Below are 25808 nucleotides of genomic sequence, written 5' to 3' on the forward strand. Positions count from 1 at the left end.
CAAAGTTAATAATCAGCGAACAGAAGTACGAAAGATTTTGAAATTTGAACTCTTCTGTGTATTTTATCGTCGTTCACGTTTCTACGACAGTGAGATGGAACTCGTATACTTTCGATGACTGAACCTTCACCATAACTTTACCCAAGGTGTTCGTATGCTTCGAAATGAATTAATTCTAGTAAATGTTCCCTATTTACCTTTCCATAATTAACCAATGACTAGTCCAAAAATTATCAAGGTAGGATTATTTCGAACAAAATGAACGTAATTAATTGAACGAATTCATTTCCTATTTACAGATGATTAAACAAACAAACTCCTCCTGACTCCTTCGAATTCTAAATCAACTTTTAAAAATCGACCCACCTCTCTCTCCTCCACATTTAAAATTCACAAACATCAAAAAACAACACCCCCTCGATTCAATAACTTAATAAAACTTTATTTTAAAAACCCTTACAGTAAAAAAAAAAGAGGAAATGTTATCGATACAATTCAAAATAGAAAAAAAATGAGAAAAATTACAAGAAAAAAATTACTTATTATTTACATCACGTCCTACAAATATTCCGTAATATATTTTTCTTCTTTCGATGCCTCGATTTACCCGGCTGTAACACAATAGTGCTGTTATTATACCTATGGTGATGTATAGGAGAAGGTCCAAATGCACCTGGAAAAATACCCATACATATTTCATAAAAATAGTAAATAGGTAAACGAATTCAACATTCTAGCTGAATATACTCGTATGTAGAAATTTCCCAACAAAACTATAAAGTAAACGAGCCGCTTACTTATAGTTAGAGGATGTAATCCGTTGCCGGAAATGGTGTATTCTTCTTCTTCCTCTTGCCTCAGCTCGGCTATACATTGAGCTGCTAGATACCAAAATACCGCATTCACGTTAATGTCTTCTTTAACCGAGGTTTTTATCAATTTAGCACCCAGAGCCCGTGATAATAATTCGGCTTCTTTTCTGCAATTTAAATAATACAAGTTAGAGCGACGATTTGTACGTAAAACGTGTTACCTTATTTGGTAATCTTCCAACATGTACGAATAGTTTACGTCATGTCAGAAATTTTATTCTGTCTAGTTCGTCTATTTCTCTCTCACTCTCGTTCTGTTGTGTGGTAGGTAGGTAAGTTGAACTTACGAGTCGATAACACATTGATCCACGAGATCGATTTTATTTTGTACTAAAACTGTTGGAATATCGCCACATTCGTCTTCCACCTACGTAAAAATAAAAACAAAATGTATCAAAATCCAGAATCTACATATATGCCTGCGTCACATAAATATTATACCAGCTTACTCATCCCCCCTTCACATTCTGGGTCCCTTATTTACTCGAACATACAGATCAAAAGCGATTTTTACTATTATTATTTTTGTTGATGTGAAAAATGGTACCGAGTGGTTCGAACTTGTGAGATTTCCACCTTTTATTGAGTCATTCTCATTAGTTTATTTCACTATCGCGTGTTTAAATTTACACAGGCAGAAGGTAGAACAGACGAACAGTGATGTGTGTACTTGCAAAACGGTTGAGAAGTTTTCTAGTGAAAATCAATAAATTACAATGAAAAAAATTCATGGAAACGCGACGACTGCGAGTTCAAATCGTAAAATGAACCCATAACTTATTTTATTTATAGTAGCTAGGTAGGTACCATACGTGATCAGATGAAACATTTATTCCGAAAAAGAAAAAACAATAGTCATTATTTTCAACACAAATTTTCTAACTACCTACCTACCTTTGTACAGTTTAAAAAATTTTGTGCAAGTCCAGTATTGGAACGCAAAATCTGCGATTTCGGCTGACCTGTCAATCAAAATGGCCGCCATTTTGTAAGTAGGGCCACTTTTTTTTGAGTACAAGGGCTAGAAAATAATGTTCCTTAGGACTCCCCCTTTAAGAGAAAAGTTGTCCCGGAGGATCGACGGGGGGTGCAATAGATCCTTAAGCGGGCTCCCCGACTATTATTAAAAAATTGTTTTCTTCTCGTTTGGGTCTATAGAAATTTCAAATGGATTTTTTTAAATTTATATGAAAGAGATAGAAATTGATGTGAGCAAAGAAAGGGAAAAACTCAGAAATTTGTCTTTTGACTTCTTTGAGAGATTGTTTTATTTCTTTGGCTCCAAAATTTTAGAATTTGAATTATGGGTTTTTAATAATTGCAATTTTGAAAATGAAAAGCAAACAGATCCGAACCAAGCGAAGGCAAAACCTTGTTTCGAGAAGTAAAAATAAGTTTTTTCTCGTAAGAAGTGTGTTTTGTTTGATTTAAACATTTTTTAAAATTTGAATGATGGAATGGTTTGAAAAGTTCAATTTGAAAAAAAAACACAAATCGTACTTCGAGAATAAAAAACAATATTTGTTTGCGATGAGTCGGATTTTTTTCCTTCACAACTTTAGAGTTTGAATAGGTAATAAATTATTGAAAATTTCAATTCTGAAATAAAATACAAGCAAGCAGGCTCGAACGAAGTGAAGGCAAAAGCTTACGAAAATTCATGCTCAGAGAACTGTTAAGAAATTCTAGGAAGTGATCTTAAAATTTATAATTAGTGGAATCTTAATCAATTGAAAATCATCTTTTTTAACCCCATGCATTTGAAAACTTCAGATCAATGTGGAGGGAACTCCAAAATCTAGGAAAAAACTAAAAAATTATTATTACATTTTTCAGTGATATTCTCTACTACTGGTAAATTTTTCAGAGTTTTTTGAGTGGGTGGTTGCGATTTCATGGTGATAAAACCATTTGGAAACTCGTTTTCCAGCCAAAAATGGTCAATTTTGGTCGAAACATTTTTTTTCTTGCAATATATTATCATAAAGACTCTAAATTACACCATCAACTTGAATTTGGACCAAATTCGTCAATTTTTCCACGTTTTGTAATTTTTATTTGTATCTACCTACCTACCAAAAATAGGATTGTGCTGTTTTGGGAACCCCTAACACCTCCTTCGGGTAACTTGAATGGCTAAAAATCACTTGCAGACTAAAATCAACTCGAAATACTTCACATACTTCAATTTGAGCAAAATTTAGAAATATTTATAATTGTTTCTTACTCATTTTCATCAGATGTGAGATTTCTACGCCTTCTGAAGAGATTCAAAAATTTTAGAAAAATTAGAATTAATGATGTAGGTAGGTAGAGGTACCTTGTGAATCGATATTATCTTCAAAACTATGTTCATAATTTTTACTGAACAAATGCGTTTAAAACAAACTATAAAAATTTCAATAAATAAACATTTCTAGATTTTGAAAAATTCGTCAAAAATTGGAAATTTTTTGAAATATGTTCGCCCATTTTTTTTTATTTTTTATTTTTTTACTTTTTCAACTTTGGGAGATCATAATTAATTTAAATCTCGCAAATGACCGAATTATTAAGTATGTATTCAAAACGAGAAGAGACGACTGCGAATACTCTCGAAGAGTAAAATCAGAAATTCGCGCTTTGGTACATTACAAATTGAAACGATTAATCTTTACGATGAAATGAAGCACCCAAGTATTCGAGAAAAACTTTGCCTGCGCGTAATATTCGAAATTGACGAATTACGTTAAACCGTTAATGGTAATTATTATGGTCAGAAGATTGCCAAGGTAGTTAACAGAAAATCCATTGTTTGCATTCGTTGTGTTTTTTTTTCTTCTACGAAATGCGAACTGGGTTGAAGGCTCATACGTCCGTATCTTTCCCACGTATTGTTCAACTCGTTAGTTTAGGTAGGTACGAAGTCCAAGAGGATTTTTCTCAATTTTTAAAACGTTCATCATGCAAAGTACCTATTACCTATTTGTCTACACGAATACCTATACGAAATACCAACTCCCAACTATAAGCTATAGAGCAACCTATACCTATGTACTATAGGTAAGTAGATTTGTAAAATGTCAGTGCTGAGTGCTGCTGTGTAAGAGGTCAATCCTTGGACTTTGTTTTATAATATCAAGGCTCATTACAGGTATATATACGAAGAAGAACCTATCGAGTAGATTCCTTCCCTCTACCTATAACTTTCTACGTAGGTACCTAGTATACCTACTATAATGGAAAATATCATTCCAATATACAGGGTCTATTAATAATGAAGAAATAAAAACCTTACACTTTGATTTATTTCACTTTCAACGTGGGTACTCCAAATTAGTATCTTTAGTGTCAAAACATCTACTTATTTCGCGCATTCCGCGTTCGAAATGATAAATTATACGTTAGAACGATCCAAGCTCCGAATTTCATTGTATATGGCACTTTATTAACACCACAGCAGCGTATCTGTTCGTCTGTACCTATACGAGTATAGGTACGTTTTTTAATCACCGAATCCCCAGCAATAAGATGGTCGGTTTCGATAAATCGCGGTGGTTTTTTTCATCTTTTTCTTTCAAGAGTTGTTTTTTTTTTTTCATTCACGTATTCCGAAGTTTGGAAGATGGCTATATACCTACACGCGGCCGAGAAGGCAAGAACGAAAGTTGTTTTGCATGTGGATCAGTGTGAATAATTTCTCGGATTTGAAAATATGATAATGACGGATAATTACTATCTATCAAACGTTCATTTTTAACCTCGAAATGAGAAATACAAGGAGTAGATGTACGTTTTGACATAAATTTCAAACGCGTAGGCAGGTATTCGGTGTTACCATACATGTTCATATAGTTCAAGAGGCGGATTGACCATTCGAAGATTATCTAATGAGGGAACCTTTCGACCTCCTGGCGATATAGCTGCAGACGTATAGACTGAAACTGCGATGATAGGTGAGAAAGAGCGGATCTAAAATCCAACAGGATTGAAGAATTAGCTGACGATGTGGAGTTCATTTTATCATCCCAATCGAAAATTTTTTGATAATTTCATGAAAAATTGGCCAAATTTGAAATTGAAAAATTCTCCACGTTCGTCAAACAAATTTTTGAAAATTAAAATCATCTACCTAGCTACTTCCTAAGAATTTTAATATTTTGAACTCAAGAAAAAAAAAGAACGTGAGCAAGAAATGTGATTTACCTAGATCGAAAGATCAAGAAAAAATTTATCACCTGTCAAAATTTCAAGTGCTCAAAAGCGTTTTTCGATTTTTGGTGAATTTTTGAAAATCAAATTTAGGCCAAAAATGAGGGGAAAAAATCAAAATTTTACCAAATTGACCAAGAAAGCTGAAATTTGGGATACACCCTATTTTCGACATGCCAAACCGATTGGAAACAGTTTCAAACCGTTTTGAGCAGTTCTGGAGCCTCCAGCAGATTTTTGAAAATCGAAATTCTGACAAAATTTCATCAAATGGAGTTGGATAATCGAAATTTACTCTGCAAACTAATTTCAATGCACTACGAAGTACTGCAGGTAAATTTCAAGTCGTTTTGGAGCCTCCAGCAGATTTTTTAAACTTTAAATTTTTACAAAATTTCATCAAATGGAGATGGAAAGCTGAAATTTACTCTACACTCCAATTTTAACACTCTCTGAAGACGACTTCTGGTGGGTTCAAGTCATTTTGGAGCCTCCAGCGATTTTTCGAAAATTACTGGAGCCTCCAGCAGATTTTTTAAACTTTGAATTTTTACAAAATTTCATCAAATGGAGATGGAAAGCTGAAATTTACTCTACACTCCAATTTTAACACCCTCTGAAGACGACTTCTGGTGGGTTCAAGTCATTTTGGAGACTCCAGCGATTCTTTGAAAATTACTGGAGCCTCCAGCAGATTTTTTAAACAAATCGATTGGAAACAGTTTCAAACCGTTTTGAGCAGTTCTGGAGCCTCCAGCAGATTTTTGAAACTCGAAATTCCCACAAAATTTCATCAAATGGAGTTGGATAGCCGAAATTTACTTTGCAAACTAATTTCAATCCGCTACGAAGTCAACTGCAGGAGGATTTCAAGTCGTTTTGGAGCATCCAGCGATTTTTTGAAAATTACTGGTGTCTCCAGTACATTTTTGAAACATTAAATTTCCTAAAAATTTCATCAAACGGAGAGGGAAAGTCAAAATTTATTCTGCAAACTAATTTCAATACGCTACGAAGTCGTCTGCTGGTGGATTTCAAGTCGTTTTGGAGCCTCCAGCGACTTTTTGAGAGGTCGTATGGTGTTTTTTGGAAAATTGAAATTTCCAAAAAGTAGCTGGAAGCTTCAAAATCATCTAAAACTATTTGAAACCACCATGTAGTCGACTTCTTATCGCATTGAAATTAGTTTGCAAAGTAAATTTCAGCTTGTCAACTCCATTTGATAAAATGTTGCGGGAATTTCAAGTTTCAAAAATCTACTGGAAGCTCCAGCAATTTTCAAGAAGTCGCTGGAGGCTCTAAATAATGATTTGAACCCACCTGAAGTCGTCTTCAGAGGGTGTTAAAATTTGGGTGTAGAGTTAATTTCAGCTTTCCATCTCCATTTGATGAAATTTTGTGAAAATTTAAAGTTTCAAAAATCTGATGGAGGCTCCCGGAATTTTCAAAAGGTTGCCGGAGGCTCCAAAACGACTTGAAATTCACCTGCAGTACTTCGTAGCGCATTGAAATTAGTTTGCAGAAAAAATTTCAGATTTCCAGCTCCATTTTGGTGAAATTTTGTGGAAATTTCGATTTTCAAAAATCTGCTGGAGGCTCCAGAACTGCTCAAAACGGTTTGAAACTGTTTCCAATCGGTTTGGCATGTCGAAAATAGGATGTACCTATTCTAAATTTCAGCTTTCTTGGTCAATTTGGTAAAATTTTGATTTTTTCCCCTCATTTTTGGCCTAAATTTGATTTTCAAAAATTCACCAAAAATCGAGAAACGCACTTGAGCACTTGAAATATTGACATGTGATAAATTTTTGCTTGATCTTTCGATCTACCATTGTACAGTTTGAAAAATTTTGTGCAAGTCCTATGTTGGAAAATGGCCGCCATTTTGTAAGTAGGGCCCCTTTTTTTCGAGCACAAGGGCTAGAAATGTTCCTTAGGACTCTCCCTTTGAGAGAAAAGTTGTCCCGGAGGATCGACGGGGGGGGGTGCAATAGATCCTCAAGCGGGCTCCCCGACTATAAGCTTAAAATTGTAATTTCATCATCTATTTCATTTTAAAAACTCATTTTTTTCAATCGGCGAAATTGGTAGGTATTCTTTGGGTGGAGGGGGGGAGGGGTGAATCGCTTCTGCGTTCAAAAATCATCATTCGGTGTAAATGGCATTTCAACCCCCCCTCCTCATCATCACAAGAAATTCTGCTCGATGTGGATTCCCAGTTGTAATCCGAAGTACAATTTTCAAAAAAAGGGACACTTACCCCCCCCCCTCCTCACCCAAATTCCCGATTGTTGAGATACGTATATGCATGTATATTTCTCAACTCCAACATACCTTGACTTTCCACGAATGAATGGCTTCGAAAGATCCTCTATCGGTGGACGAGAATGCCAATACACAAGCTTGGGCACCGCGATAATAGGCTTTGGTGATGGCGTCGAATTCTTCTTGACCAGCGGTATCCCATAACATTAATCTGACATCTTCACCTTCGTATCTGCGTACATAGAAATATAAAAATGAACACCGTATGAAATAACATGTCATATGCAGCTTTCACAGAGGGTGCTACGCTATAGAGGAAGAGGAAGATTAACGTCAGTCGTCATCGGCGAATTATATGGTACGCTTCGAATCGTCTGAATTTATTGAAAACACATTAAAATCAACACGTACTGTATTTGACGTTCGAGAAAATCGACTCCAATAGTTTTTTTATACTCTCGAGTAAATGTTCCTCTGCAATATCGTTGTATCATGCTTGACTTTCCAACTGCTCCGTTACCCACAATCACCACCTGAAAAATTAATAAACAGATAGGGTTGAGTTCAACGGCAAGATTGCGCGGTTATTATTTGAAATATTTCATTCATTCGTGTACGTAAATTAAATTCTCGTAAATCTCTCAACGAGAAAGACTGCAAACATGGAAAATTATTTCGGAAACAAATATTTATACATTCTTTGCGCTAAAAGTTAAAACTGGCACTGATTACTCGTAAAATTGATCCTAGTCGTAAAATCCCACTGCATACGTCGCGCCAGCCAACGCCAGCCATACCATACCGGTCATTCAAAAGTCAAGTTCAACTTTACAATTTCATTGATTGAATAGAATAGGTAAGGTGTGTATCCAAGGTCAAGAGTGATTTGATGTAAACAATTCGAAAAAAACCAGCAATCCAGTCGTGTTTTCGATTCGATTGCTTTTTCAAAAGTATCGAAGTCGATACGTCGCGTCGTTATGTACACAGTAAATAGGATGAATAAAGTGCTAAAATCAATTTTAAGCTGCGTTATCAAATGCATGATTCAACTTTCTCGTGACTCATTCCATCCATTCATTGTTATCAGGTACCTCTCTACATACTCGAGTAAAATTTCAGTTGCTTTAAATTCCAAATCGAGAGCGCTATCTTCGGGTAACTTTCATAAAGTAGGGTAAATTTTTCAGAATTTATTTCTCGTAGATGGCATTTTTATTGTTTTTAAGTACATCAGAATGGTGCCAGAGGGAGCTGTGCTCGATGATGCGAGAGTTGAAGGGTAAAGGAGTGGTGGAGTTGAAGCTTTTTCAACTTGAACGTACGAGGTACGAGTACCTAAACAAGTACCTGTCACAAATATTAGAATGTCGCTGAAAAAAAATATGAATGAGGAAGAAAGAAACAAGGCAGGATATCCGAGGGAAACATTTTATGAGAAAAGATTTTACGTAGCTTTTCCAGGTTTTCCAGAAAGATTTTCAAAATCCAAATAGGTAAGGGTGTTTGTTGTATTTTTTTAGGGCCATTACACTGCAGAAAACTGATGAAACTGAAAATTGAAAAATGAAAACTAGAACTAAAATTTTTCTTTTTTTCTCATCAACAAAGAGGTAGGCAATAGGTATATAGGTATCTCATCTGTCAGAAAAATTTTTGAGATAAAGCTAAATCAAAAGGACGTGCAAAAATAATTTTTGAAAATCTTTGATCCAAAAATGAAAAAAAAATCAAATTTTAGAATTTTACTCAATTGACTCAGAGAGCTGAAATTTGATACTCATGTACTTTATTTCATCCCCCCTCCATCGATTGAAAACAATTCCGAACATTTTAAAGCAGTTTTTAAGCCTTCAGCAGATTTTTGAAAGTGAAATTTACACAACATTTTACTAAATGAATTTGGATAGCAAGCTAAAAGTTACTTTTTTTTACCCTAATTTCCACATGTTGAGTCTATTGGAGGCGGTTTAAACCTGTTTAGAGCAATCAGCTATATTTTGGAAGTTCCAATCTCTGCCCACCTCACCACCAAAAAAACTTAAAATTTGACCAATTCAACTTCATAGTTCTCATAGATAATAATAATTGAAATTTAGAGATAATATTATCGTTTTGAATCGACAAAAAGCGAAATCAGATGAAAATTATTGTGGTATTGTGAAATCGATCACGTGGCTCACTAACAAGTATCGACAGCCTTTATAGGCGCTTAGGTTCATTTCAACAGATTTTAAGACACTTTTTGGGAAACTGGATTTCTCGAAAAATTGATTCAGCATGTTCAAATTAAGGTGTGAAATGAATTTTAGCTCATCAATTTCATTGGGTAAAATGGTGTAGAAGTTTTGACTTTCAACAATCTTCTAGAGGCTCCAAAATTGCTCAAAAGGATTTGAAATTTATTTCTCATCGATTCAGAGGATTGAAATACGGTACCTGTACCTACTTACCAAATTTCAAGTTTAAAAATGCTAATTTGATAAAACTAAGGTGGACAAAAATCACCAAAATTGAAACTGAAACTGAAATGAAAAAACCAAAACTAAAACTTGAACCGAAAAATTTGAAAGATTGAAAAATTAAAGCAACTTCTACTTTTTAGTTTTACCTACAGCTCTGATTTTTTCAATATAATTTATCACGAAAATTGTAGGTAACACTTTTTTTCCCTTCAGGCATGAAATCCACTATTAAATTTTTTTTAGAGAATATTTGGTAACTGAAAACTAGCAAAAAAGTGACCAAAAATTTGAGAAAAAGTGACCAAAATTTGGAGAAATGAGAGCCAAGTATATATTATGTTAGTCGGGGAGCTCGCATAAGGATCTATTGCACCCCCCCCCCCTCGATCCTCTGGGACAACTTTTTTCTTAAAGGGGGAGTCCTAAGGAACAAAGTGGCCCTACTTACAAATTGGCGGCAATTTCCACGAAATTTTTTAAACCGTACAAAAGTAGATCGAAAGATCAGGCAAAAATTTATCACCCGTCAGAATTTCAAGTGCTAATAAAGTGCCTTTTCCGATTTTTGATGAATTTTTGAAAATCAAATTTAGGCCAAAAATGAGGAAAAAAATCAAACTTTTACCAAATTGACCAAGAAAGCTGAAACTTGGGATATACCCTATTTTCGACACGCCAAATCGATTGGAAACTATTTCAACCCGTTTTGAGCAGTTCTGGTGCCTCAAGCAGATTTTTGAAACTCGAAATTCCCACAAAGTTTCATCAAATGGAGTTGGAAAGCGCAAATTTATTCCGCAAACCAAATTTTGATATGACAAGAAGTCGTCTCCAGCGACTTATTGAAAATTACTGAAGCCTCCAGTAGATTTTTGGAACTCGAAATTTCCCAAAATATCATCAAAATGGAGATGGAAAGCCGAAATTCATTCTGTAAACTAATTTCGATACGCCATCCCCACGAAGTCGACTGTATGTGGATTTCAAGTCGTTTTAGAGCATCCAGCGACTTTTTAAAAATTACTTGCGCCTCCAGTAGATTTTTGAAACTTGAAATTTCCCAAAATTTCATGAAATGGAGATGGAAAGCCGAAATTCATTCTGTAAACTAATTTCATTACGTTACGAAGTCGACTGCTGAAGGAAAGTGAGTAAATATTCGAACTTGCACGGCTCTCACGAAAATCCAAAAAACGTTTTTCGTCCTTCATTTTCAATTTTTTGGCATTTCGAATATGTTTAAGGGTCTTAGGGGAGGGGGTGAGATATTCATAAAGGTCAGATCGGAAAAATAATGCCCATCTCCAAACGTAGTGCCTACCTTCAAATTACTTGGCATTTGTTTTCTTTTGAATTTTGATCAAAATTTGGAGCCCTTGCCCCCCAACCCCTCCCAAGACGTTGAAATCCCATATTGAAAATTAATTCAGCAAAAAGAGGATAAAACAAAGTTTTTACTCTGATTTTTCTAATTTTCAAACATCAAATACCTACCTAAAAGTTTTCAGCTTTAGGGCTTACTATGGAAAGTTGAGCTTTCGCCTTGAAAGTTCAGTTATATAAGTTCTTTAAATTTTATAATTATTGATTTTGACTCTCCTATTTATTATCTTCGAAATCCTACAAGCTGATTTGTTTCAAGTTTCGTAAGTCTCGAAACCAATCTTCAAAGATTCAGCAGTTCAACAAAAATAGAGGTTGACTTTTTGAAGTTCGAGAAAAAATATCTCGAAAATCGAATTTCTCGGTAAAAAGTGTAACTGAACTTTTCCTACAATTTTTTTCTTTACATTTCTTTCTGCAGAATTCTTGGTTAGCTTAGAAAATCATTATTTTTGATACAAGAAACCCCTCCAAATAATAAAAAAAATCATCTTTATAACATTTTTAGAAAATCTTCCTTCCCCCTTCGCAAAAGGGATTCAGCTCTCGAGTCGTCCTACAGACACAATAATGACCTAATTTGCCACTACAAACAATAATATTATTGACATTGCAATACAAATCCACGCTCGCGAATGCCTATACCTATTAAGGAAACTAGTGAATGGAACACCATACGCAAGTAGTAGGTATCTAAGGCACATACTATGAATTATAATGCAACATGAAAATAAACCAAAACATCGTGTACGAGTATGTAGGTACAGTGTGTACCTCAACGTCGAGCACTTTTCCACAAGATTTTTATCACCTTTTAAACGACAACTTGCGTATTTAAAGAAGTCCAAATCGCAGTCTTTCGCCGTCCCTTAGGGGGCACTGAATGGCAAATGGTAAATAGGTACAACATACGAGTACGTAGACGTACATATATAAACTCGTCGTACAACAAGAAATATCGCCTGAGGAGCTCGCGAGCATACGGAAGAGTTCCTATCACAATGAACAAGAAGATACGTCGTGATAAAGTGAAATACTTTAATTACGTTTTAAACAACGGATCGAAAATTCCCCTTAATAAGAATCACGCGAAATAAAATGAAAGCAAATAGGTACGAGTGAGTAAGTATATAGAGATAATCAAACGTTACCAATGAAAGTTAATTTAGGTATAACTCGAATTCGAATAACATGCACGGGTTTAGGTAGTTCGGTCTTAGCTTCGGTTGGTTTGGTATTCGTCGATTGATTATTTACGATCAATGCTATCAATCATGGTCGTTTATTGAAATAGAAAGGAGATACGTGTGGGAAGCTGAAGCTGATTGGAAAGTACTACATATCAATTACCTACCTATACTAATCAAGTTCATCGTATTATATTAGGTTGTTCGTACATATTTGGAGCATTTTTTTTGTTTTTTTCGTTGGTATAATTTAATTTATTATAAACGCGATTTTTTTTTTTTTTTTTGAATTATGCATCTGGTATATAAATTACATAATTATCTAATTCTTTCCATAAATCCGAGCATTATAGAACGTAAAAGCATAATTTGATCCAGGACCACGGTCCAGAAACTAGTTAAATATAAATTTCAACGAATTTCCGACGATATAAATATATCTAAATGTCACTAATATAAGAAAACCTCGGACCGAACTCGAATATTTTTACGATTACAACCATCAATAAAAAGACATCCGAATCGTGTTAGAAAAATAGATAAATGAAAAGTGATGAAAAATACACCGCGTCCGAGTAGTTTGACCAGCTTTATAATTACTATATTCAATAAGTTCGTCGACCGGTTAACCATGCGAAAACCTAAGTGGCTACTTGGCGTAGCATCCGACAAGTAAAATGAAAACTTGGTGAATCACAACGCCAAAGAATTACGTGCCGGAGACCCGAACTAAAAATCTGAATTTCAAATATGTCGTATATATTGCATCGAGATGGAAATATTATTACAAAATTTTAAAATATTATAACGGATGATTCGATCATCGAAGTGTACGAGAAGAATTTCCTATCATCGAGTATACTCGTATACCTAGGTATCGAGGAGCAATCGAACGATGAGTACACGAGTATAATGATGTCTGCGAAGTAATATCTGATTTCCAACACTCGAGAGGAGATCGCGAATACTTTCTTAATTTACTGTAAACAGAGAATAAAAAAAAATCCATCAAACGACGATGATAATTTGTTTACATAAAAAATACGCGTTTATTTAAACGATCTGCAGATTATCTACTCGTCGCCTTAGGTTTATGTACTTATCCAAAAAACATCGGCGTTTTAAATTACCTACCATAATTCAAAAGTCAATCACCGGTTTTAGGACTATTAACACGTTCTCGTTTAAAAGGTTAAACCCTAAGCCGTAACTATGTAACAAGGTAAACATTCATCATATGCTTTAATTCACGCCGCAGACGCCGAATCAACGTAACGTAACGCTCCGATGATACCGCACGTACCTACGACTACGAGTATCAACCATAATGAGCCGAGAAATGCATAAGCGATGCATCAACCATGACCATAAAACATAAATTAGACTACAATTCTTCTCAGTTTTTCATTGTTTCATCTTTTGTGAGTATCTTCAAACCAGACAATTAAGTAAGCGTTGCAGTGTGAATCGACTACCAATCGGACATATACGAGCAGAAAAGGTGTCTGTCTGTAGGCTCTAGGATAGGTAGAGAGGTACCGAATATAACAATCGAGTGATGAGAATGCCTACGTTATAGAATGGCATTATTTGACTTATATATGATGCTTTGTGGCACATACAGTACACACATTGAACGAACAATACGAAAGGTGTTTTTTTTCTTCTTCTGATATAGGTAAACCCATGCTATAATTTAATAAACAAACGAATTACGATATGGTTCAATATTTAAACTGATCTCGATATTGCAAAAAGAACCCGTCGAAGAACTGATACATATAACGGCTCATACGTGTACGAGTACCATTTACCAACCATTCATCTGTATTATATTTGCGGAATGTGGAATAATAAAATAAAAATTCAGACGGGAATCAAATGATGTGTTAAGGTGATGCCTTCTTATTTACATATAAAAATGATTTCACACTGGCCAGTGCATATTGGATGGGTTTTGAAGTTTATACATACACATTCGAGATAGAGATAGGTACTACATACACATCGTCGAGTATGTCCAAGTTCTTACTTTTATCGCTATTTCCAAGTCTTCTTCTCTCATTTTCAGACCTCATTGATATTAGTCTTCGATTTGTTGCTTCTTCGAATATAATCGGCGATGGGAGGAGATCAGCTGCAGACAAAAAATAAAACGACATGTGGTTAGTACAATCAGGGGCGTAGCAAAGTGATTTTACAAGGGGGGGTAAATTTTAAAAAATGCCAACTTTGTAATGTTAAAAATGCCAACTGCAAAATCGATTAAAAATTTGCTCAAATAAAACAGCTTTGCTTGTACTTTTTTCGCTCGGGCTAGAAATTGTGATTTAAGGTAATACTCCCAATTTTTGTATTTGACCCAATGTTTTTAGTTAACATTACTGGAAATTTAAAAAAATTGAAAATTACCTAACGCAATTTTATTCAAACTTTTATGTATAATTGGGGAGTAATTGCATTGAGCTTAAACAAAAAACGAAATGGAATTGACCCAAGCAAAGCTAGGGCAAAAGCTTGCAAAATTTTATAACTTGAGAATCTGAAAAACGTCATTTTTCAAAGTCAAAAATGATATTTTCCAATCTTGATATTTTTCAAATTCGAGACTTACCTACCTAATATTTTTGTAGAAATTTAGAATTGGGAAAGTGAAAGCAAATGGCCCGAGCGAAGCGAGGGCAAAAGCTTTTAACAATTTGTAACACAAAAAACTGAAGAACGTCATTTTTGACGATAGAAAATCATTTTTCTGATCTTTGCATTTTTCAAATTCTTGCAATATTTTTCTAGAAAATGCAAACTTACTGTGAAAAAGGAAAACAAATTGACCCGAGCGAAGCGAGGGCCAAAGCTTTTGGAAATGTACATTTTAAGAACTAAAATAGCATAAAAAGCTATCACAATATGTAATTGTTTTATTTGGAATTTTGGAAAAATAAATAAGCAAATGAAAAAATGAATCAAGTATAAATTTGTCAACTAAGTAGGTGCAACATTATTGGTCAATTTGCCAACTGAGTCCTCAGGTATTGTATCATGCTCGCATCAGTTGGCAAATTTAGAATAAGAATAGCCGAATTAAATTTAAATTTAAGGGGGTTGATTCTGTTGGTTTTAATTCTCTTCTATACTCAATTAAAAAATTCCAACTTTTTAAGTAAACAAAATAAATGAGAATTGTTGATTTTCGAACAAAATGAATAATTTCCTTGAAAAGTTGGCAATTTTGAGTTTCCAATTCTCAAGTACTCAGTTGGCAAATCAAAAATGTACCTACAATATAGGTACATTACATTTGAAATTAATTGTATGTAGTTGGCAAATTTAATTTAATTTTAACAATTGCAAATTGTCAACTTTTCAACTAGATAATAAGTAGAAAATAAAGTTGACAATTGTGAGTTCTGAAGTTCTCAGTTGGCAAATCAAGCTGAGTCAAAAACGCCAACTTTTCAACTAATGATTAATTGAAAAGTTATCATTTTGGAATTTTCATCCTCGTAAACTCAAAAATGCCAACTTTTTAACTTTTCAAAACCTACCGGGGGGGGGACCGTCCCCCCCCAACCCCCCCGCTTGCTACGCCCCTGAGTACAATGAAAATTCGTAAATTAGTGCTGGATGTAGGTATAAAATTAATCTTGATTTAGACCAGATCCAGAAATCAGCTGTTTTGAGCAATGGATCATTTTCATTTTCGAAAAAACGAAACATGAGCCTTTAAATGTAATACAGTTACTAGTATTTATTATTATTAAAAGCTGTGAGAACTCATCCTTTGATCAGGGTTGTACAAAAACGTATTTAAAAAAAAAAAGTACAACTTTTTTGTGTTTTAAAATAGTTTTTTTCCCCTTGTTCAACTTCAAAAGTTCAAAACTACCTACATAAGTGTTTAAAATGTGTTTTGACTTTTGATGTTATCTAATCATCAATTTTTAAGATGTGACGTCATAAAATAGCTACATAAAAGGTTCAAAATATATTGAAAATTTGAAATTAAAACACAAAATTTGTCTAAAAGAAAGTACAGGAAGAAAAATGAAAATCTAAAAATACAGTTCATTTAATTCCACTTCTTTTTCAACGAGAAACTGAAAAACGTGTTTTTTTTAAAGAAATTGGAGTTGAAAAAAAACACATTTAAAACAATAAAAAAAAGTTTTTAAACGTTTATCCAAATAAAATCATCTGTAGATATGTAACTAACTAACTAACTGTATTTTGCTTTCAGATCTGACATTTACACTTTATTTTCCTTACAAGGAATTAGGAAACCCCTACAACCTGTCAACTCCAATTGAGCTGAAATTAGGTAGGCTCATTAAAAGAGAACCTGAACCTCACCAACATTTCAGAACAGTGACGGAAAAACTTTTACATTTAATTTCAGTTTTTCTTTTTTCAGTTTCAGTTATATATCAATTTTTAGTTTCAATTTCACTCATTTGAGTTCCACTTTTAGTTCCCCTGATTTTTTCATCAAATTCGTATTATTTTGGAAATTTGAGGAAGAAAAACGAAGTACTTAAATTTCAGCTATACTTTTTTTCTTCATTTCAGTTTCAATTTTTTAAACAGTTTCACTTTTATTTTCACTTATTTTTCCATCAAATTCGTAATAGGTAGGTATTTTACTCGTAGAAATTTTGAGCAGAAATGATCTTGAATTTTTAGTTTTGCTTTTTTTAGTTTAGTTTTTACTTTTTAGTTTTCAGTTTCAGTTTCAGTTTTACTCATTTCAGTTTTTATTCCAGGTTTCAACCAGTTTCAGGTTTCCATCATTGCTTCATAACCAAGTTTTGAGCTACCTGAATTGATTTTTCGATTTTTGGTGAATTTCGCAATTTTAGAATCAAAAATCTAGAACAGCAACATTACGTTATTTTCGGTTCCTTAGACTCTTTTGTGATAAAATGTAAAAGATTGACGATTTTTCCGCAAATTCTAAATACAGTAATGAAAAAAAAGCATGAAATTAATTTTAGGTACCAGAAAGTTGTAAAAAATTGGCCGAAAAATAGGTGTAGTTGAAAATCGAGAAAAATTGATAAAAATTCATCATTACAATAAAGTAAAATAATACTACCTACAATTCCCTATAATTTTTGAAAAAAGGCCAACATTCACATGAAAATCATTGAAAATAAAATATAAATTTGCAAGGTGCTGCGAAAATTGCACAAAATATTGATAACATTTAATCAAATCAGGAAAATTTTCTGAAAAGTTGACTAAACATACAAATACATAAGTCATTGAAAAATAAAAATGAAGAAGTGAAAAATCATATCCAAGACAAGTTAGCAAATCTGAGAAAGAAATTGTTGTTATAAATTGTCAACAATTTATAAAGTAGGTATGAAAATGATTGAAAAGCAAGAAACAACCTTGAAACAACTCGGCATTTTTAATTACACTTCTTCCCAGTGTTGTCAACATTTCTTTTCAAAAATTCTTAGGATATATCTTAGAAAAATCTTGAGATTCTTGTTTTTTTTTTTGTTTTGTTTTTGTCGTCATTGGTATCGTTGGAAAGGTAATTTCAAGCCCTTTCTAATTCTAATGAGCTTGAAAAGAGTACCAACTACCAACTTTCGAAGTTTTGAACTGAAATTTCGAAATGATACGAGCAGATATCTACATATATTCAATTGTTTTCGAATTTGTCAACAATTAAACCTTTTCTAGAAATAACTAGTAGGTAAAATTGATCTTTATATTTACTTCTCATTTCACAAAGAACTCGATACTCGCTTGATTGAAAAACTTAATTTTAAGAACTAATTTCAAAAACAGCAAGTAAATTTTACGAAGTGAGACACTTTTCTGGGAATTTTTGTTAATTACTTAATCAAATTCAATAAATTTTTCAGATTTAAAAAAAAAGAGAATAATTCTTGCTTATTGGATATTTTTGATATTTTTTGGGGGCAGTTTTGAGAATGCATGAAAAATCTTGGTAATCACAAGAAAAATCATAGGGTTTGGCAGCACTGTTTTTTTCTTATTTTGGCCACTTTGGAAAGACTATATTCCATAGAGCACCTACAAGAAGTATAATTATTTCAAAAACATACACTCCACAGTCCACATGTTATTTTTATTTTCAACTTTGAGACCTGTATTCTGTTTGATGAGTTGTTGGTAGACTCAATTTACGACACCTCGCTTAGAATTTTTTTAAAAAATAGTGTTCGAAAAGTTTTGAAAATTACCTATTTAAACGAAATGTGATTTTGATTTTTTGAAATCCAGATCTATTACCTACCTAAGAGATGGAGGAGCCACAGTTCATTATTTTCAATGAACAAACCCCATCTTTTGAATTGAAGGGTTGATAGAAATATGTACCTATATCAGCAAAACATTCATTGGTCAGTTCCAACAAATTATAAGTAGTATTTTCTCAAAACAAATACAAATTCTGCCACCTTGCAGCGTGAAAAGTCATACACTTTACTCTCAATTTGTTAAAATAGGTAATCAAATAATGTAAAAAACTAATAGAATGATGACAGAAAGAAATCCAGCTCTGTTACATAAAAACAAATTCCATTACGAGATTAATTCCTATAGGAATATTATGACATAGGCACCCAGGTACTTCTCTATACTGCCCATCAATTAAAAACCTCATAAGGTAATAAACGTTTCGAACAATATCTCTCAAGTCGAGTATACCTATACCTAATTTCAATCAACTAACAATGAAAAAGTAATACTCATTACGAAATTACGTAATAAATAACAAAGTTCTGTTGACTTTCTACATAGGGAGTATAAGAAGAAAAGAAAAGAGAACTCAAGTCATTCCATTACACGATATCAACCACATGGTGAAACAATTCCAGTGTTTTTTATCATTCGAAACAAATGCACGATGCGTGTTTTTAAATTCGTATCAACGCATCTCAAGGTACTTACGAGTACATTCCAAGCAGATATTTCAAAATTATAAAAAGAAATACTGGATTTAGTGTTTTTTTTAACAATAACGTTATAAATGTAGTGAGATCTAGCTAGCTGAACGCCCGGTGAGCAGGACTACATAACTGTTTGGAGAATTATAAAACGCACATCACCGGAAATGGTGTTTTAGCGGCATATCGACTTATTATAGAGCAAGAGCCGAATAAAATGTAAGTAGATTTGGGGTTCAACGAATTTTCAATTTTTTTCAGTAGGTACTCGTCTACTGGTAAGTGCCGGTACTTCATTTACATATTGAAAAAAATAATAGGTACCTATCTTCTCCTTGAGTAATTAAGATATAAGATTCAATGAGTTCTCACAGCCGAAAAAAAAATCATTCGCGAAACACCTCCAAATTCTCCAGCTAAATACACAATTCCTTAACAACTCGCAGTTGTAAATAAATCATCTACTACAAAAGGACAATGAAACTCACCTCATGCAAAAAAAATCCTTCTTCGAGCACCACTTCACAACACAAATGCACAAATTTCGAACAAAAAACCACTACGAAACGCGCAATCTCCGACGCACTTGATCGAAATTGAACAATGCACTGGAGGACTAGACAACAGAAACAGATTGTTAACCTGCACCAGGTAACACAGGTAAATTTACATTTACATACCTGGTACGGCAATGTTGCCAACTTGACTAATTTTTCGTTTGATTTAGCTACTTACATGTTACCGCAAGTGAACATTGTATTTCACCTACACCTCGATGCCTCGATCATTCATTCCTCGATATCGTTGTCTTGTCTGGACTCTGGACTCTGGAGCGAACAAAGTAATGATAATGATTAATGACTAATGTATGGGCATATTTTTTTTAGATGTCTAATAATTTTAAAATGTTTTTCCAGAAGATGATTTTTTTTTATTTTTTATCCTCGAAATCAATATTATTTTATTAAAAGATGATTTTTCTCATAAAAAAAATCATTTTATAGAAATTTTAGATTAGGGAGATATTGTGATAATGAAAATGTTATCCATACCATTGATTGTAAAAAAAACCAATGTCCATGCAGATCTTTAAATGGACGTTTTTAAAAATATGATTCGTCTCACTTATCAAAAAAAAAAAAAAAAAATAGTCATTTTATGCAATTTCTCAATCTAGTGTTATAATTTGGAATATAATTAAGGCAGCAATGAATTGGGGGTTTAAAAATCTGCAAATTGACACCCATATTGCTGATTTGAACATATTTTTGCGTATTTTCACCAAAGTCGCAAATTTTGGTAATTTTTGGAGTGGAAAAACTCGCATATAACATGCATACTTGGGTAATTTTCTTTACATATTATACCGAGCTCTAGTGATGGCCAATGGCAAAATACTAGAACATAAAATACGCTTGCGAGAACCAGACTGAAGGAACTGGAAGTTGATCAGTTGCCTTGGTTACTACAGGTGCTACGTACAAGACAGACAAGATTGGTCTGGCCACCTGATTATTGCGAAGAAGCAGTTGATCGATCAGTGATGTAGGACGAAATGTATAATTGTTGCTTTGAAGGAGAAGTCGATAATGAAATTTCGTTACGATGCAACAGACAACTTGCACTTATCTGAAAACAAACAAAATAAATATTCATTATTACTCATATGGATGATACAAATAGTTTATACGCACACTTAAAAAAAACATATGCTTCAAATGAATAGATTAATTTCAAATATTATTGAGAAAACCTTTTTGAACCCTCACCCTCTGAATTGAGAACGAAACCAAGCCAGATCGAAGCAGCATGTTCTAGAAACCTGAATAATCAAAATGTCAAGAGCTGAAGATTATTTTAGAATTTTTGGAGAATTAAAAATAAACAAATTTAAAAAAGTTGCTTCAAGAGAGAATTTTAAATTTCATCGTGAAAAATTATTTTTTTGAGCAAAATGAACCAATGTGAATATGTAATATCAACAATTACTACTTTTAGACCATTCTGGAGCCTGCAAAGAGTTTTCAAATTTCTCCAGATATTTCAAATCACTCAAAAAGGGCCGAAAATGAACTTTAGAGCCAATAACTTTCGTCGAATACAGGAATACTTATTAAAGGGCTGCTCTCGGTCGACAAGTTGTTGACGTGTGGAAATTGAATTGAAGGAATTCTTCACATCGGTTCACTTTGCTAAAAAAAAATCCATAGGTACGTCATGAAAAAGTTCAAAAATTGTCCTTAAAAGTTAGAACAGCTTAATAAAATTTTTCAAAATTTCTAAAATTTGCCAAAAATACGGAGATGGACTTTATGGGCAAAAATTACAGACATGCAGACAATTTTGGTCAATGACCTCGAGAGGCCCGACAGGCAGACAGTCGACCTTGAAATACCAGACAGATAGGCAGACAGACAGTTCATTGACCTTCAGAGGCTCGACTGGCAAACATACGACCTTGAGACACCACACAGACGGGTCAATGACCCTACATGTATGAAATCACGTACGAAAGACAGACAGACAGACAGACAGACAGACAGACAGACAGACAGATAGACAGTTCATTGACCTTAAGATGCTAGATAGGTAGACAGACGACTTTGGGATGCCCGACAGGCACGCAGACAACCTTGAGAGGCTAAACAGGAAGGTCAGTGACCTCGGGAGGCTCGACTGGAAAACAGACGACCTTGAGACGACACACGGACGGGTCAATGACCCTACATACATGAATTCACGTACAAAGTCATGAAATTTCAACTTTCAAAACTTTAGATCAATTGAAGGGGTTTATTTTTTTCCAAAAATGTTACTGCTTTTCAACACTTTCAAATTTACATATGGGCTAATTATGCAAAATAATTTGACTTTTTTTACCTGTAAAGTTGAATTTAAAATTTTGATCGGAAATGTCAAATTTAGCAAGAGGTACCTACTACCTACCTCGAAGGCTGGTTCGGTCGAGTTGGTGGTTTGAATTCAATTAAAGTTTCTATTTTCATTTTTTAATAAATAACATGGAATTTTCAATTTTTCATTGAGCAGGTCAAGTGTTTACGGTGGGGGGAGCGAGAGGAGGGGTCACAGTTATATGTATTTGGATTCTTGTAGGTGCTCTGTTAGGCCATTGAATGGACTAAGCTGGAGAGATCATGATATGAATATGAAATCAACAATTGAATGAGGTGTACCTGATTTGCTAAACGTTACTGATGGTGTTTCATCACTGCAAACGAGGAAGCAAATACATATAATTGAAATCAATTCAACGTGATAACTTCTTCATCATTACTTTATACGTATCTTCAAGACCATGTCCGAAATTCATCTTTCATTAATAATGCTGAATCATAAAAAGCTTAAACTCAATACATTGCAATACAAAATAATTGCACCAAGAATACCCATAAATAGATTCCTAGTTAAAATACTAGGTACCAATTTATTAACGTACCGTCGTACACCTAACGTAATGCAGACAGACGTAGGTATACCTATGAGTAAATTATAAGATAGATGACCTCTCCCATTGATAAGATTAATTTATCAACCCGACGTAATACTTAATTAATTTGATTAAACTATTAAACCACAGATTTAGTAAAATTTCAAGTTAGATAGGTACTCAAATTCAATATTTTTCATATTTTCATAGTATCGTTCAACGTATAATGATATCAAGTACTTATTTTATTTTTATAACATTTTAATTTACTTCATGTATAATTCAATATCACATTATGGAAGTAAGCCCACAAATACTGTAAGTACAATGTTTTCTATCACATGAGTCGTTCCTCAAACTCGAAGTAAATTGACACCTACCGGTATACATTTCTATGCAGATTTACAACAAAATTATTTACATTATTAACATCATTCTGCCACTGTAACGTACCTGAATCGCCAGCCAAATATTCAAATACGACCATCGAAACATCAACTCCTCCATTAAGTAGAGTATACATGGATCCAGATTCGATCATATATCCGACGAGAAATCACACAGCTACTGTTATTTTTCTTCATCCTTTAGGTAGGTCTGAAACACAAACAATAAAATTATTTTTAAAAAAAATAACACCTTTGAATACTTCAACAGGAGAAGTAGGTACAACGGCGATGGATCTATTGAAATATGAAAAAGAAGATTTCGAATTCGCCAATATCAAAATCCTATTTCCCACAGCTCCTTGCCGGCCATATACTCCTCTCGGAGGAGATGTAATAACGTAAATCTTTAAAAAGAAAACCAATTTATGGTTATATGTACCTAATTCCTATTGCACGACTGATGAATAAGTAAATTTCACGTTTCGCAGATGAGATATATTTGGTTCGATGTGACCGAAGAAAGTTACAGAAGTAAAGAATTACTCACATCGTTCGAACACAGTTACGAAGATTTGAGAGATCTCATTTTAAAGGAAGTCGAGGCAGGAATTCCGTTGAATAAAATCGCCATTGGTGAGTTCTTTGACTTCTGTAGGAGATAGTGATTTCGATTCGATTTAATACCTATTTTTCCCTATTGATAGGAGGATATTTGGAAGGAGGAACGATGGCGTTGCACATGGCTTTCAGAATTGTACCAGAAATAGCAGGAGTATTTGCTTTAACCTCGTATCTTCATCGGAATACAGTCGTTTTAAAAGTATAAAATCAAAACTCAGAAAAAATATTTTGCTTATAGTTAGGTATCTACCTATCTTATAATGCAGACTATGAAAATAAACTCCATTCGTTTGAATTTTTTCGCAGGAGCTAAGAGAAAAACCTCCACCAAAATTACCAATATTGCTGTGGACACACGGCACATGTGATGCATCATTCGTTCATGCCAAAGATGTATTTGAAGATCTCATGGAGCTAGGAGTACCAGGACAATTTTTTGAACAACCCAATATCGTAGGTAAATTAAATCCTGGTCAACTTGAAATTCTGCACGGATGGCTATCCGGTGTATTAGAAGTTGACTGAAAACCCAACGCACAATAAAGACGATAGAATAAATCCCAAAGCAGGTGAAACCTTTTATACCTATTTGGTCATTTTTTCCCCGAATGATGTAGCAGAGATGTAAGTCGACAGAACGAATGTCGGACTTGCAAAACGATTGACCAGATTTTCATAACAATATACGTATTTCCTACTCTCGATGAGGTAAATCACAACAAAATGAGTTTCCTAATAGGTAGGTAGGTACGTAGCCTACTTCACTGCCTGATTGAAATTGTTTTTTTTTTCAAAATGGCTACGTTATCAGCCGCCGAAAAAATCTAATTTCATGAATTTTATACTCGTAGGCAGGAATATAAACCAATACCATTTAGATACGCGTATTCACTAATAATTTTTTTTAATAGTCGCTTTACAGATCGTTAAATAATGTTAATAAAAATATTATGCATGTTTTGTAATATTTAGGTAGCGATTTTTATACACATCTAATGGCTGATTCTAGCCTATATTTCAATTTTTATATTGGCGAGTCTAATTAACCCAGATTATCCAACAGAACAACGAGAGCTCACAAAATAATATAATACAAAAACGAATTTTGTTCAAGTTCAAAATTTAATGACACGAGCTATCCAGCATAGGTAATTAGGTATTTTAAAAATTTATCCAAAAATGAATTTCATCTTCCAAAAATTTTGGTTAGAGGGTTTTATTAGGATTTATGCTCTTTCAAATTCAAGTGGTTTTGTATCAACTTATGTTGAAATGAAAAATGAAATCTGATAGTTTTTAGAAACAGGAAAGGAGGATTCCGAACTAAAAAAAAACTAAAAATGACGAAATGCTTCCGATAACACTTCATGAAAACTCATAAGGTGGTTTTCAAAAAATTCCAGCGGGCTATGGAAAAAATTTCAAGATCATAATTTCAATTACGATCACGTGAAAAGTGGATTTTAAAACAGGATTAGTAGGTAAGTCGTAATAAAAATAACCTAGAAGAAATATTTCCAGAGTTGCAGCTACTCAATCGCACATTTCAATATCCGGGGATATTCTAAGTAGAATTAAAAAATTGTGCCTGAAAAAAAAAACGCTTTTTCTCACTGAAGTCGAAAGAGGCCACGAGAACAATTGATAAGTCAAAATATGACCTAGAAAGAAAGTTCCATGAGTTTTAGCTGCTCAATGACTCATTTTGAAATTTTAGGACATTTTATGAGGGGTCAGCGAAGTTTCCAATCCCAAGGGGGTGGACCTATGGCCACTCAAAGAAGAGGTGTTGTGAAATTAAGGACCTTAGAAAAATTTTTCAGCTTCTAAACATGTTGATTTGTAGAAAAGATTGAATAATTTTGAACAGGTGCTTAAAACTTGGCCTCTTTAAAGTCATTTCGCAGTTTTCCATGTGTTTTGAGACCTCTCAGAAGGGAAGAGGGGGTAATTTTACAAAAATAAACATTGCTGATTCAAAATTTATCCTGAAGTGCTTCATTGTGAAAAAATTCTGATCAGCGTTTTCAAAATATTTGTTCTCTATTGGCACCTCACTCC

The 25808-nt window shown here is 33.7% G+C and overlaps 2 protein-coding genes across 4 annotated transcripts; one reads left to right on the forward strand and one right to left on the reverse strand.

Annotated features, from left to right (window-relative positions):
- Positions 1-421: 421 nt before the first annotated feature.
- Rab23 (RAS oncogene family member Rab23) lies at positions 422-23277 on the reverse strand. Of its 2 annotated transcripts, none has more exons than XM_065358932.1 (10): positions 23191-23277; positions 22484-22635; positions 20025-20116; positions 19778-19905; positions 14396-14500; positions 7740-7861; positions 7398-7560; positions 1160-1239; positions 798-979; positions 422-673 (listed from the first exon to the last, which is right to left on the reverse strand). In XM_065358932.1, the coding sequence occupies exons 5-10, from the start codon at positions 14426-14428 to the stop codon at positions 552-554; spliced, it is 702 nt and encodes a 233-aa protein (XP_065215004.1). In that variant the 5' UTR covers positions 14429-14500; positions 19778-19905; positions 20025-20116; positions 22484-22635; positions 23191-23277; the 3' UTR covers positions 422-551. The 2 variants fall into 2 exon arrangements, with proteins under 2 accessions (XP_065215004.1, XP_065215003.1); XM_065358931.1 differs by having other exon boundaries at positions 19970-20116.
- LOC135841765 (lysophospholipase-like protein 1) lies at positions 22879-24312 on the forward strand. 2 transcript variants are annotated; one of them, XM_065358928.1, is made up of 6 exons: positions 22879-23055; positions 23138-23328; positions 23395-23524; positions 23596-23759; positions 23831-23946; positions 24054-24312. In XM_065358928.1, the coding sequence occupies exons 1-6, from the start codon at positions 23033-23035 to the stop codon at positions 24270-24272; spliced, it is 843 nt and encodes a 280-aa protein (XP_065215000.1). In that variant the 5' UTR covers positions 22879-23032; the 3' UTR covers positions 24273-24312. The 2 variants fall into 2 exon arrangements, with proteins under 2 accessions (XP_065215000.1, XP_065215002.1); XM_065358930.1 differs by having other exon boundaries at positions 22884-23055; positions 23395-23516; positions 23615-23759.
- The last annotated feature ends 1496 nt before the right edge of the window (positions 24313-25808 follow it).

The sequence above is a fragment of the Planococcus citri genome, chromosome 3 (assembly GCF_950023065.1).
Source record: "Planococcus citri chromosome 3, ihPlaCitr1.1, whole genome shotgun sequence".
NCBI lineage: Eukaryota > Metazoa > Arthropoda > Insecta > Hemiptera > Pseudococcidae > Planococcus > Planococcus citri.

Coding starts and splice junctions, on each gene's coding strand:
- LOC135841765 (XM_065358928.1), top strand. CDS start 23,033: ATGGAAGTAAGCCCACAAATACT. Junction 23,329..23,394: donor TATTTTTCTTCATCCTTTAG/GTAGGTCTGAAA, acceptor ATACTTCAACAG/GAGAAGTAGGTACAACGGCG. Junction 23,947..24,053: donor GGAATACAGTCGTTTTAAAA/GTATAAAATCAA, acceptor ATTTTTTCGCAG/GAGCTAAGAGAAAAACCTCC.
- Rab23 (XM_065358932.1), bottom strand. CDS start 14,428: ATGAGAGAAGAAGACTTGGAAATAGCGATAAAA. Junction 980..1,159: donor GATCAATGTGTTATCGACTC/GTAAGTTCAACT, acceptor TTTAAATTGCAG/AAAAGAAGCCGAATTATTAT. Junction 674..797: donor ATTACATCCTCTAACTATAA/GTAAGCGGCTCG, acceptor GTATTTTTCCAG/GTGCATTTGGACCTTCTCCT.